At 51.1% G+C, this 13,457-nt stretch overlaps 1 protein-coding gene across 2 annotated transcripts; it reads right to left on the bottom strand.

The window, feature by feature from the left end:
- Positions 1-5,644: 5,644 nt before the first annotated feature.
- Positions 5,645-13,428, bottom strand: DDA1 (DET1 and DDB1 associated 1). Of its 2 annotated transcripts, XM_057398412.1 has the most exons (6): positions 13,366-13,403; positions 10,489-10,696; positions 9,633-9,713; positions 9,136-9,187; positions 8,730-8,791; positions 5,645-7,779 (listed from the first exon to the last, which is right to left on the bottom strand). In XM_057398412.1, exons 2-6 carry the CDS (start codon positions 10,570-10,572, stop codon positions 7,669-7,671), a joined length of 390 nt encoding a protein of 129 aa, XP_057254395.1. In that variant the 5' UTR covers positions 10,573-10,696; positions 13,366-13,403; the 3' UTR covers positions 5,645-7,668. The 2 variants fall into 2 exon arrangements, with proteins under 2 accessions (XP_057254395.1, XP_057254396.1); XM_057398413.1 differs by lacking the exon at positions 10,489-10,696 and having other exon boundaries at positions 13,366-13,428.
- Between the last annotated feature and the right edge of the window lie 29 nt (positions 13,429-13,457).

The raw sequence follows: 13,457 nt of genomic DNA, 5'->3' as shown, positions 1-13,457 counted from the left end.
ACTCACGGGGAGATGCTGTGGTCCAGCCCAAGGAGACAAGGAGAACTCAGTGGTGCCAGATCCACCAGGATCAGCTCGCCGGGCTCAGCACCATGTCTCTGATGGCAGAGGGATGAGACCATGGTGGAGAGAGGAGCCCGATTCACCCGTGCCTATAGCTCCTGCCATACAGTCACTGCTCCATCCTGCTCCTGGCAGCCTCCATGTGGATTCCTTCCCAGCACCGGACATTGTCCTGCCCGAAGACCGGCCGGGAGGGAGGGGGGCGAGCGCCAGCACCCGGATTCTCATGCACGGGCAGCATTTCTTGCACTAAAACCCAAACCAACCCCAACGCAAGCGACTCTGCTCTGCTTCATGTGACGGCAGAGCCCGGCCAGGTGCGGCCTCTTCCCGCTCCACTTTCCCATTTCCTGGAATGATTTCGCAATAATGCACTCGCGGGGGTTGTGCCGGAGCCTGGGGGAAGGAGTGGGACCGGGGGGGGGGGGGGGGGGGGGCAACGCGAGCCCTGGGCAGGGGCAGGGAGGGGGGTGGGAGCCGCTTCGCTTCTGCCGGGGCCGGTGGTACTTTTAGCGCTAACAGCCGCGGCTTCGCGCGGTTCTGCTTCGCTTTGTGGAACAGGACCCCAAAGGGGACTCATCCAGCCCCCCACTGTCACTAGCCACCACCCATCTCCAAAGCAAGCAGGGGAGAGGCAGGGGGCTCCGGGGCTGCCCCATCACTGGTCCAGGCCCGGGCAGCCTCACAGCATCAGCGCATCCCTCTCTCCCTAAGGCCTGGGCTGTAGAAAACATCAGGTTGTTCCCCCCATCCTTGTTTCTCTCTCTACATGTCATGTATTAGTTGTGTTTGTCTTCAAATCAAGCCATTTTATACAGCAATAAGGGCAGAAGAGGGCAAAGGCTTTATCCACTGCTCCTGGGCTGTGGATGCTCTCCAGGTCCATGGGCTCCATCTCCCACATCGCCGGGGGCCAGCCCCTGGGAGCGCAAGGGGCACCCCAGCCGCACCCCCTCGCAGCAGCACAGGATGCAGGAGAGATTCCTGGAGCGATTCCTGGGATCCTGGGGCGCAGCAAGGCTGGTACCAACACAGCCATGCCCTGGAGAGTTATAGCACAGCACGAGGAGAGAGCCCAGCCCGGCTGGGGGCACAGGTAACCCAATCCCCCCAGCCTCAGCTCAGCACCCCGCCTGCAGGACCCTGGGCACTGCAGAGCCCAAAGCTCAGCCCTTGCCTCCTGGTTCTCCACGTCACTGAGTGCTCAGGGCCAGCTCAGCTTTGCCCCCCTCAAACACACACGGGGCTTAAAGAGAGTTTCTTCAATCCCTCTTCCCTCCTGAGAGGAACATCCTGGCTCCATCTCTTCCCATCCCGCTTGCAAAGGGGAGGGCAGGGCCCTGCTGCCCCCAGGACCCCCCTGCCCAGGGCATTTTTAACCATTTCTCCCTATAATAAAGTATTTCTACAAGCAGGCACCCATCTGGGATCTCCCTCTTTGGGGCAGTCACTGTGCCAAGGAGGGAGGCATTTGGATTGGTTTATTCCTTTCTGTGTTTTATTGTGTTGGGAATTTAACAGAACTGAAGGGGGTTATTTATTTCTTTTTAATTTATTTTGTCATATTTTTGTAAAACCTGCAGAAATGCAATAAAAATCTATTTCAACAAGCCTGAGGCCTTGGGCTCAGTTCTTGCCTGCAGCATCGATCTGCTGCTGGAGGGGAAGGGGACAGTAGGGATGCTGCCACCCAGCACAGTCTTCTAAGAGAGGGCAAAGCCCCCAGGCAGTGACACATGAGGAATGACCCAAGTTCTCACCCTCTAAATTCTGCCCATTTATTCTAGACAGTATCAATCATGGAAGAGATGAATATAAACGTAAACCCAATGGCCCTGACATTAAGCTAATGGTAGGTTCCCACCCTCCCAAGATGCAGCTTCCAGGAAAACCACCTTCTTGCAGCCCCACGAGACAGGAGCGTGTGGAAAAGAGGGAAATTTCTGTTGCAAAGCCAGGTTTGGAAGTGCCACAGATACTGTGTGGCAAAAAGTCAGGCTGGGAGGAACGGGCTGGAGGAGTTAAAGCAGTTGAAGGTGAGAGAAAGCTCCAAGCTGGGCTGTGCCATGCGGCTGCTTTCACTAAAAATACCCCATGAAGCTCAGTAACAGCACCTTGGACTGATTAATCACAAATGAACACTTGGAAATGAGCACAACTCCAGCACAGACAAGGCAGTGACTCAGCTTTGACCATCCATTGAGGTCCCAGGCCACTTCTTAAAGGGATTTGTCTTCCCATAGCCCTACATCCCCAAAAAGAACACACCAGACACCTCATTCTGCTCCCCAGCCCCTCACCCCTTTCCACGCTCACCCCTATCAAAGCAGTCAAGAGGATTTGACCTGTTTGACTTATCTCCTATCATGACCCTCAAGAAAATCAAAGCACTTTGTGTGTTGAACAGCAACATGCCAGGGACTGCAGTGCTGCAATGGGAACAGTGACCCACCGTCCCAGGGATGTTTATGGAGCTGTTCGCAAGAAGGCAAAGTCAAATGTTCCTCTGAGTCACTAAATGAAGTTGGCTGTGGCCATGAAGGTGAGGAAATGAGAAGCGTAACAAATCACCACCATCACTGTGCACAAGGCAGCCATGAGTTGGTTTAGGGGAAGGAGCAGGAGAGCAGATGACCTATGGAAAACCCTGTCTCAACAACAAGTGCTGGTCCCCAGCATGCCAGCTCCCCTGGTGTCATGTCACCCACGCACCCGCTTCCCTGGAGGTGGCCAGCCACCTTTTGCTGGATAGAAAAGAAAATCCTGATTGGAAATAGGGTCAAGATCTCCCCAGTGAACACTCCCTTCCAGGTTAACATCAGCAAAACGGGGAACTTCGCCATAAAAGTTAAAGCCACGCAGGCTTCTCAAAAGCATCACGAACTCTCTTTTAATTCCTAGAACCACCCAATTCTAACAACACACAGAGTTCTTCAGGACTGGGGACACACTGGGACAGTTTTGCCTTTAGAAACAGAATCTCGGTGTCAAAGAGAATTTGAAGGCTGGGGTTCCATTCCCTCACTTCAATTACACGCATGTTCTTCCCTGCAGGCCAGGTTCAGTCTTTTCAATATCTAGAAAATGTGTTTTTTCTTCCCAGTGGTGAAAGAGAGATGAGGTTCTAGCAATCCTTTCTCCCTGGCATTCAGCTCCCAAGATGACACACATCTTCTATACAAACCACAACGCAGATGCCTGCAGAGGCGCTTCAGGACAAGCTCCACAAGCCAGCGCTGTGACATTCAGCACAGGTTGGACACAACCATTGGCTCCACACTAAGCTGGGAGCTGGCACAGTCCCTCTGCACAACCTGCTGACTCAGCCCTTCTGGGTGCTTACCAGCAGCAAAAACCCCACATGAGCTGCTAGACCAGACGTGGGGCTGCTCTCTCTCCTGGGAGGTCACAGGCATTGCAAACCTGCAGCAGAGACACACTGCAGTGCCGGCAGCACTGCCTGAAGGTCAGGCTGGGCTTAACCAAGGCCACAGTGCAATTCCCCCTCCTGGAGCACATTCTCCGTGCTGCTCCCAAAAATACCCTTCGCTGTTGTTGAGGTATCTCTAAAGAAAAGGATTTCCCACTCTGGTCCACATCAAATAGAACCCAAACCCCTGACAGCGAGAGCTGAGCTGGAACTCCTCTGTTCATGGTCGGCATGTCACACAGTTCCTCTGCTGCCAGCTCGATGGCATTAATCTAGGAGATCAAAAGAGTTTTCTTATTCTAGATAGGCAAGTTGTCTTAAAAGAACTTAAAACCAGAAAATGAAGCTTGTGGTTCACAGACAAGAGAAGAAACAACAAGAGGTAATGCAGCTGGTAACTGCGGTGTTAAGAGACAATCCAAGCCTCCTGCTTAGTCTTTGCTCTTCAGGCCAGTATCAAGGAGCTCACCAAAACATCAAGCTTTGAAGTTAAACCTGGTCTGTAGAGTGTCCAGCATGTTCCAAACCTGCCTCATATGAAACAGCCCAAACCCTGACAACTGAGCTGCTGGTGAAGGGACAAAGCCCCTTTTCCCAGTGATCCCACTCCAAAGCCAACTTCCCACCCTTCCAAAGGCAGAGCTGTTATCTACCCCGGACAACCACGCACATGGGAGCTCACAAACAGCTGGGCACATTGACCAGGATGACAGAAAACAGCACATGGGTTAAGTGTGGCCTTACAATTCATCACAACCTGAGCAACCAGCTCCCTACAGGCAGCGGCTGTGCAAGCCATGACCCCAAACCCTGCTGGTGCTTCATGTCTTGCCAAGGCTAAGGAAACAAGTTGTGGGTTTAAAATCAGACCTAACTTTGAAATGCAGCCAAGAAAACCTTCTGCCCACCTTAAATACTCCCGTGGTAAAGAGTTTAGACCCACGACAGCCTCAGTGTGGGCTGAGCTGCAGCATCAGGGGAGATCAGCAGCTCCCAGCCTGGATCTCCATCCTGCTGCTCACTGTTCTTTATAAGCACAGCTCTAGGAGCCAACCATCACCACAGACTCGTACCCTCAGCTGTGAATTCACACACCACCTTCAAGCCTATCCTCCCTTTCACTGTTTTCCCATCTCCAACTCTGTGTTTTTGTTACTAGATCTCCCCTAAAAATGAAGAAGTGAGCGTGAGACAGCAAGAGTTTCCCCTAAAACACTTGAGTTTCCTTGCACAGCAGTACCCTGACATTAGAAAAAGGCAGCGCCAGACTTCTTGACAGTCTGAACTTACCCAGCAGGTTTCTAACTGCTCACAGGGGGCCGAGCTCCAGTGTTGTTTAACACAGGACAGAGGCTTGAGAAGGGGACAGTCCGCAGGAAGGGGCAGCTCCTACAGGGAGGAACACTCTTCTGCTGTTAGGCTTTGGAGCAAAGAGGTGCTATTCAACTCAAAAAAATAAAAAAAAAAGAACAGAATTCTGATTGCTGACAAGTATCTCAAGTTTTCATTTAAAAACCCAAACCTTTAGTATACATTGGTAACAGAAACAATAAAAATACCACTATGCAGATATAAAACCCCGAGGGTGGCTAAATATCAGTCACTTTATAACAACAGTTGGAATCAGAGGAGCTCAGTATTGTACACACAGTGTGGTCAGCAAACCCCCAGGGTTTGGGTTTGTCAACATTTGTTTGCGTTGGTTTCAATGCACTAAGGCACCAGGAAGTCACAGTTAGGCAAATGAGACCTTCCATGCAACATTCAAACCCAAGACACTTACCACGTACTAAACAGACAAAAATATAGGATCAAAGTGCAATAGCTGGAAGACAGCACTGGAGCCAGCAGCAGCCTGCAGGAGGAAGGGAGAGAGCTCTGGCTTCAGGTTGGACGTAGAGAGCCTCAGTGCAGGGATCAGAAATCCACACCGCTTGTACACAGGCACCGATGCAACAAAACCAATACCCAAACGGCTGGACACTTAACAGTGCTCTGAGCCTTGTTCCTCCAGTGTTTCCCAACTGCTTGAAAAAGGCAACTTGCTTTTACCTCCTAAAACCACTGAAATATTGGCAAAGGTTCCCATAACCACCAAGACCAGTTGTAAAAGACACGGAGGGAACAAAGACGGGGGTTTACAACAGGAAGGAACTGCCAACTCTCTTTAATAGTACATCACTCTGGCTAGCAGAATAGTCAGCAAAGCTCAAACCTTGCTGGATCCACCACGAATTATACAGCATTTTACAACTTGAAAGCACTGTACAGACATTGCTGCAAGGCTGCAGCTCTCCAGCTTTGCTACACACACAGATTGGTCATACTTTATCATCAGCTGCACATTCGTTTCTTCCTCTGGTATCTCACAGCTCTTCAAAGGCTTCTTCAGCTTCAGCTTCACCCCATGAGGCAAGTGATCTTCAATGTCTTGCACTGTGCACAAAAGCACTTGCTGCCAGCATGGAGTCCTCTTGCCATCACCAGTAAATCATACAGAAACCCAAGTCTATTTTATCTTCACCAACACAGTTGGCATTTTCAACGACATTCCAGTAATTTGGAGGTTACTGCCATAGCAAAAAGGTTGGTTGGGGTTTGTTTTTGAGGCAGATACAAAGTTCTAAACTACCTGGTGTTAAGTTAAATTCATTCCATCAGAAACCTGGTGCCTAAAGGTACATCTAGAATTGCAATGTGAGCTGTGCCCTGCTCTTCCTAAGGGTCTGCCTTGCAACCTATGGTTGGCAGCAAGTTTCACTCCCTCCGCGTTCCCTGCGTTCCCAAACCTGAACACGTGGTGGCCCCGGGTTGAATGGGAATGCCATGGAGAAAGGGAGAGCAGAACCCCTCAAAGCTCCCAGCTGCTGCAGCCGCTCGGAATGAGGCTTGTCCAGGATCTCCAGAACAACATTCCTGTGATTTCGTGTTTAGGATTTGTTAACGAGGAAGAAAAAAAAACCCCACAGCTACAAATGTGACAATTTCAACTAACACAGTGTGAAGTCAGCTTCTTATGTTAAAGCAGACAAGACATCATTACTAAGCTACACCTTTCCTGTCCCCTTCAGGTGACAATGCTCATTTCCTTTGAGTCTCTGAACCTCTGAATCCAGACAACTCACAGGCCTCCGGTTTGGCTCTTCTCGAAGAGTCAGGGAAGGGTTCCAGGCAACAGGCACTGAACTGTCTTGAGTCCAAGAGGAATTGGTCTTCACCAGAGACCATGGAAGCTCATGTTTTGACCAACTCCATTCTGCTATTGCAGCACAACACAACGTACCATTATTCGGAGCTGGCAGTTGAACCAGAACTACATCCAGTTGCTGAGATGCTCCCAGACTTCTCCAGCCACAGGCTGCCTCCATCAGCCGCTGCTTACACACGCTGGTGATCAAGTACTCAGCACAGTAGAAGAGTATCCTTTTATTCCAATGGAGAAGTTGCACAGATCAGTCCATCCAAGACCAAGAGAAGGTTAGAAAGTCAGAGCAACAAAAGCCACACACCTTTCACTTGAGTTCTCCATGTGCACTGATGCTTGAGATAACGCGTGCCGCGGGAGGAGCGCAGCCCTTACACAACAGACCAGGATACAACTGATTGATCAAGTTGACAACACATTTGCTAAGATCAACATAACCCTGAAGGACACTCATGTAGATTGGTTGGGTTTTGCTTTAGTGCAGTGCCAGTTTCAGAATTTTGGAGGAAGAATGGCGAGGCCATGCACTTATGGCTGGCCCGGACACATACAAAGAGGAGTTAAACCACTTGTAGTAGGTCAGTGGGTACGTAGAGAGCATGTATCTCTGGAGGGTTCTGTGATAACCCATGTCTCTTACCCAGGCTCCCATGGCTAGACCTGGGCAATAGGTAACAGATTCAAAACCTGCCAAAGTGACAGTGTTTTCAAAAGGAGGAACTAAGGTCCTACTACAGCATTTACTCCATCGTTCCACCTCCGCTCCATCAGGTTTACGGCATAAATAAAAAAATGGAGAGGACAAAAAAAAAAAAAAAAAAGAGAAAAAATAAATATGTTGGCTCCTGGGAAGTCAGAAGTGGTTTGGGCTGCACAGTGGAGGGGGGAGAGATGGGGCAAGGGGCAAATTTACACACTTGGAGACAAAACAGGAAGCGCCTGTAAAGTATGAGAGGAGGAAGTCAAGAGTTTAAGTGTCCTCATTCATGTCCTGGCTGTCTGTCCGAGCGATTTTCCGGGGTGGTGCCGAGTTCTCACCTTCTATTTCCACCTGCTCTTGATCTCTCTTCTTTGCTGCATTCTGTTTGGACAGAGAAAGGCACAGTGAAATTCCCCAGAGGCCAGGATTCGGCTGGGAATACCAGGAGAATGTTTCTAGAAGTTTCTGGCTGCAATGACCTGACACACTGGAGGAGCAAGCACTGAAGAGGGTTTTGCCCAAAGCCAAAAGATGCTGCTTCTACACTGTTCTTGACATCTGGGGGTGGGACTGACCCACCATTGATCTCAGCACCTTTTAGTTCTAGATCTCAAATGCTGCATAAAGCTGAGGAAGATCCTCTTTCCCACTGCTCTGAGCCAGTCCCTGAACACCTCGGAATCTCCCAAACCCTGTCACACACAAATCCTTTCTCTTTAGCTTCAAGATTCCTGATTATTTTACCTCTCCCCATGTTCTTCCACAGCCTCTGCTCTGGCTGTGATTGCACTCACTGCTTCCACATCTCCACTCCTATGTCATCCATCACCTTGCTCCCAGTACACCCAACCCAGGTATCCCAGGTTCCCAGTCTCAAATGCTGGCTAAAGCAGATTTGTGTGCTGCTCATATGAGAGCTCAGATTTTGTACCCAAGGTACTTACACATCCTTGTGTGTTCAAGTTCTGCACAAGCTCATCTGCCTTCCTCTCACAGCCCTGCAAGCTAAGAGCAGCTTTATCTCACCATAAAGCAGCCACAGAGGCACAGGGAGACCATCTGCCAAGGTCACAAAGGAAAACCGCAGTGAGAGGGAGCTGGAAGTGCAGGCTCCAAGTTCTAGACTAAACACTGAGTCAACATCCCTCACATTGGAAGGGAAGGAAAAGTTGTTTGGGGTTTTTAAGAACAGACAGAGCCACCCTGCACTATGCTCTTCCTGAAGCACAGCTTGCTCTTTTTTTTCATTAACTCTTCAATCTTGTGATGAATATTGAGCTCAATGAGCTCAAAGCAGCACATCAAGAATGCTGAAGGAAATACAAGCATACCTTTTTGTCCCACTGCTGATGTAAATAGCGCAAGAGGATATTTGTCTTTTCTGTTACTATGACTGCCAAGAAAAAGAGAGAAAAACCCAGGTCATGTCCAAGATCAGAGGCTCAGAGATTCATTCCATTTTAAAGATGACTTTTAAGACAGTGCAGTAATTGCCACGTTGCTTCCCATGGTCCTTCTTAATGAGAGGACAGCACGAAGGGACACCCATTGCTTCAGAAGCATCCAGAAGCACAAACCCAAGAACTGGACACACTCTGCTCATCACTGGCATGGTGGTTTCATAAATTATCATCTCATCTGAAGTTTAAACCAAGGGGGATTATGTGTACCCCAGGTTTGGAGTATTAGATCTGTAACAAGTTATTAAACCCCTCACAACTTTAACAGGGCACTTACTTTGTTCAGATGGATATTCCCTCGTGGGAAGATAAACTGATGGTCTCCTATTCTGTAGAGGAATTACAACAGTTACAGGACAAAGACAGCAACAAGGTGGGGTTTTAAGGCAAGCACAGCTAAACCAACCAAAAGGCCCCTGTTCACCCAGGCTACAAGTGCACTGTGATATCCTGCCCTGGTTGTGGGACACTGTGAGGCTCCAGCTTTTTAAGACCCGCATAGAAAGGAGAAGGTTCAGTTTTTGACATGTTTTTCAGGACTCCTAAAGAGCAGAGAAATAATACAAGCACCACAGATGTGGTCTGGCTGATGTAAGCCACATTCCTCACCAAAGCAAGCAGGAACTTTGCCTTGCCAAGCTCAGCTGATGAACTCTCAGCTGTGATCACACATGAGTTTTAAGAAACAAAAGCCTCACTGGGAGTTTCTTTTAGTCAAGCAGCCTTTGAGCCCCACAAGAAAACCTTCCCCCCAAAGGATGTGGCAATACTTACTGATGCTTTACATACAGAATCCGCATGGAATCTGCTGAAGTTGCTTTTGTTGTAGACTGGTAATCCTTTCAAAAAATCTGCCTGGAAAGACACAGGATACAAAGAAGCAGGTGAGGAAAGAATGTGATCACTGGCCTGAAGGAGCCACTCACGTCACTCAGATAAAGAGCTGCAGGAACTGAAGGATGCTGCCAGGTCCCAGGTAGTGAGATGGATCTTAGATACTGAAACCCACCCAAACTGCTTTCTTAAAACCAATCCCCAGCTTCCGCATTTCATAGAGTCCCAGCCTGGTTTGGCCTGGAGGGACCTTAAAGCTCATCCAGTTCCAACCCCTGCCTCAGGCAGGGACCCCTTCCACTGGAGCAGCTTGCTCCAAGCCCCTGTGTCCAACCTGGCCTTGAACACTGCCAGGGATGGGGCAGCCACAGATTCTCTGGCTCACTCTATCCCCAAAGTTGAGTAATTCAGTGAGAAAGCTGCTGATTCAGCCTCTTTTGGCAGGGACGTGTCCAACGGGGGGGAGCCTGGACACAGACACATCTGCACCACTGATGAGCAGTAATTTACCAGCACAAACCACAGCATCACACCAGAAACTGCCACAGCCACACCACTGCCTGGAAGCCTTGACCACCCCAAAACCAGCTGCTCTTTCACCTTCCCAGTTAACATTCTTTGTTATAGGCAAGGTTGGTTCCACAGAGCAATGAGAGCCTCCAAAGCCCAGTCCTTATCACAAGCTTATCAGCCCGGCTCCACTTCATTATCTTTTGGGAAGGATCCCACCCTGCACACATCAAGGCTCCTGGTACTTCCAAACCAAACTAACCCCAAGTTCTGCACTGCTGCTCACCCAGCCCAGCAGAGCTGTTTGCTGAACAGGAACCCTGCAGAGCCCTCTTGGTTTACTGAAGCCACAGCAGCACAGAACAGGCATTTCCTTCTCTGAAGTGAAACAGGAAGGTGGGAGCAGAATATTCTGGGGTCAAACAGAACTGAGCTTCAAAGTGTGGTGGAGCCCCTCTACTCACAGCAGAGACAAAGGATGATGGGAGAAATGTCTTGAAAAGAAAGAGAAGATGGGGAATAAATGTGAGATGAAGAGAGAGAAGCCCCAAAATGTTCCTTCTCAATCATTCAACCTGCATTAAAATGCTGTAAGATTCCAAGCCTGTTGCACTGAACACGGAAGGATTCTTCTCTAGGCCATGCATCCCCTTGTTCTGAAGCAGTTTGAAAAGGACAGTGAAGCAGCAGCTGAGAAATCATTTAATTTCAAGGTTAGAAGCAACCCAAAAATGCTGCCACAAAGCTGCCAGGGGGAAAGAGGCCGTTTTCACTTCACTCAAGTGAACCCTCCATTATGAACCCTCCTTCTTCCATTCACATCCAAGAGGCATCATTGGCCAGATAAGAAAACATGATTCATACTTCTGGTTTTAACAACTCTCCTGACATTCCGGTTTCCACCCTCAACCTTTCCCATACACCTGAGTTTAGGAATAACCTTGAACCTGGGTTCAAACAGGGAACTGCAGCTTTATCCTGCCCATCTTAACCCCCAACCTGCAGGTTCCCTAGGACAGAATCCATCTCCCACCAGCTCAGCACTTCCCACCTCTGTCCTGATGGGTTTTGCTGTTCCCACTTCCACTGAGAGTGAACTAGTTCCACGATCCTGGTGAGAAGGAGCTGTACAAACACCCTGTTACACCTCCAAGGATCTCGCCTTCCTGGTGCAGAACATTGGTTCCAGCAGCCTCAACCAGAGCCAGGCACAGCCTCGATTGCTGCTCCTGCAGCAGAACCTGGTAACTCACTGGGTTTAGCACCATTTCAAAGAATGGGAAACAGCTGCTCTTATTTGAGAGCACGCAGCTTCAAGTACCCCTTCAATAAGCTACAGCTCACCCTAAGTTCCTCATGTTAAGCTATTGCTTATTTTCCAGCCAGGATTTGGTCCAGCAGAGCCCACATTTCCCTGGAAAGAGGCTGGATTCCAACTCTCTGCAGGGATTCCACACTGGAGTTTCCCAGGAGAGCGAGTTATGTCCTGTGAACATGGTTACAATTATCAACCCAAATGCAATTTAAATGGTGAATGTGGGGTTCCCCCCTCGCTGCCCCCAAAACTGCAGCAGGATCTCGAGCACACTCACAAGCAGGAAGGTTACAACACTCAACTCTTAACAGGTCCCTGGCTCTTGGCCACCACCTTTCCTGTGCTCAGCAATAGGGACACCAAAGTGACCGAGCAGATGAGGCTTCTCCAACCCAGCACATGGAGCACTCATCTCCAGTCCAGCTGAGGAGCACAACTAATCCTGCTGGATCCAATGCCCCACTCCCAGGAAGTGCCTGGACTCACATTCCTGCCTATTCAGAAGGAATACTCCAAGTGCAATGATCTGTATCTGCTCCAAGGGTAGCAGGTAAATAAGCCCCAGGAGGTCACTGCTGTGTTCACAGCCCTGCGGGACACTGGGTCACACCTCCCATGAGAAAACACTCCCCAAGTGCCTCCTGCCACTCTTTAACCAAAGAAACTTCCTCCTGGCCAAGCTGCTGGAAGTGAAAGCCCAACACCAAACAAAGCAGATACCTCATGGCCTTTGAGGAAAGGCAAAGGCCCCCAACCCCCCCCAAAACAAGTGTGATTTTGCAACCTCCAAGACAACACTGGTTCCTTCTACAACTGGGGAAGTGAAAGGTAGAGATGGGATGCAGCTACTGCATCACCTAGGGTCCTCGGCTTCGACAGTCCTCATCTAAAAGCAAAAAAGGTGGACAACCCACCACCACCCCCCATATTCTGTTCCCCATTCCCTGCTTTTGAAAGGAACTGCTCCAGAAGACAAGGCCCAACACAGAGAGGTTGAAACAAGGGCTCAGACCCAGCACAAGGCTTGTGGGTTAGAGAGAACCGATGATCACAGGCTTGGGAACAGCCACCTCAACTCTCAGCCGTGGTACATGGAGACCACAAGGCCTGCTCGCATCCTGATCACTGAGCTCCTGGAGGGACACAAGGAAAACTTTCTCCCGTTGTTGCAAAGGGAAGGAAGGAGACTGGGAGCCTCTTGGCTACCGCAGCCTACCACCACCAGCTCAACAGCCTGCTGCTGCTGAGGGAGTACAGAAAGGTGTGAACCCCCTCCACAGGCCCCTCAGTGCGCAGCAGCCCTGGGGAGGGGGAGCCCCCACTGCTGCTCTCCAGACACCCACACCCTGGCAGCCCCCCGGCCCTCAGCCCCAATCCCTGCGGGTGGGGAAGGCCCCACGGCCCGGAGGAGCCCTCGCCCCCGTGCCCCCCCGCGACCCCCAAGCACTCCCAGTGTGGAACCCCTTCACGCCCCCAGCTCAGGGCCTCCCTCCACTCCTCATCCCCGCACGCCTGGGGGGGACCCCGCCACCCTGGGGTGCCTGAGGGTGGGGTACCCCCGGCCTCGGGCCACAGCAACCCCGCACCCCGGCCCTCAGAGACGCGCAACACGCGGGCCTGGGGTGCCCCCGTCCCCGCAGCCCCAGCTTCCTCCCGCACCGAGGCCCGGGGCACCGGAGGGTGCGGGCTCTGCGAGGGCCGGAGGCGGCCGCGGCCTCGCCGTGGCCGGGCTGGGCGGGGCAGCGGAGCGCGGCCGGCGGGGCGGCGGCAATGCCGGGGCTCCCGGGGCCGCGGTCCCGGCACGGCAGCGGGAGGGGGCGCCGCCATTTCGGGGGGTGCAGCACCTACCATCTTCACCGCCGCTACCGTGAGAGCCGCACCTCGGCCCGCCCACCGCCCGCCGCTGCCCACCCCGCGAGCCGCGATTGGCCCGCGCCCCG

This window comes from Pezoporus wallicus, unplaced genomic scaffold (assembly GCF_028554395.1).
Source record: "Pezoporus wallicus isolate ANWC-B61680 ecotype Strahan unplaced genomic scaffold, APGP_CSIRO_Pwel_v1 contig_13989, whole genome shotgun sequence".
In the NCBI taxonomy this organism is placed as follows: Eukaryota; Metazoa; Chordata; class Aves; order Psittaciformes; family Psittacidae; genus Pezoporus; species Pezoporus wallicus.
The sequence above is the reverse complement of the archived record's forward strand: the minus strand, read 5'-3'. Positions and strand labels throughout refer to the sequence as shown.

Coding starts and splice junctions, on each gene's coding strand:
- DDA1 (XM_057398412.1), bottom strand. CDS start 10,572: ATGCCTGTTCTGTGCTGCTGTGGCTTCAGTAAACCAAGAGGGCTCTGC. Junction 9,188..9,632: donor ATTCTGTATGTAAAGCATCA/GTAAGTATTGCC, acceptor ATTCCTCTACAG/AATAGGAGACCATCAGTTTA. Junction 7,780..8,729: donor ATCAGCAGTGGGACAAAAAG/GTATGCTTGTAT, acceptor CTGTCCAAACAG/AATGCAGCAAAGAAGAGAGA.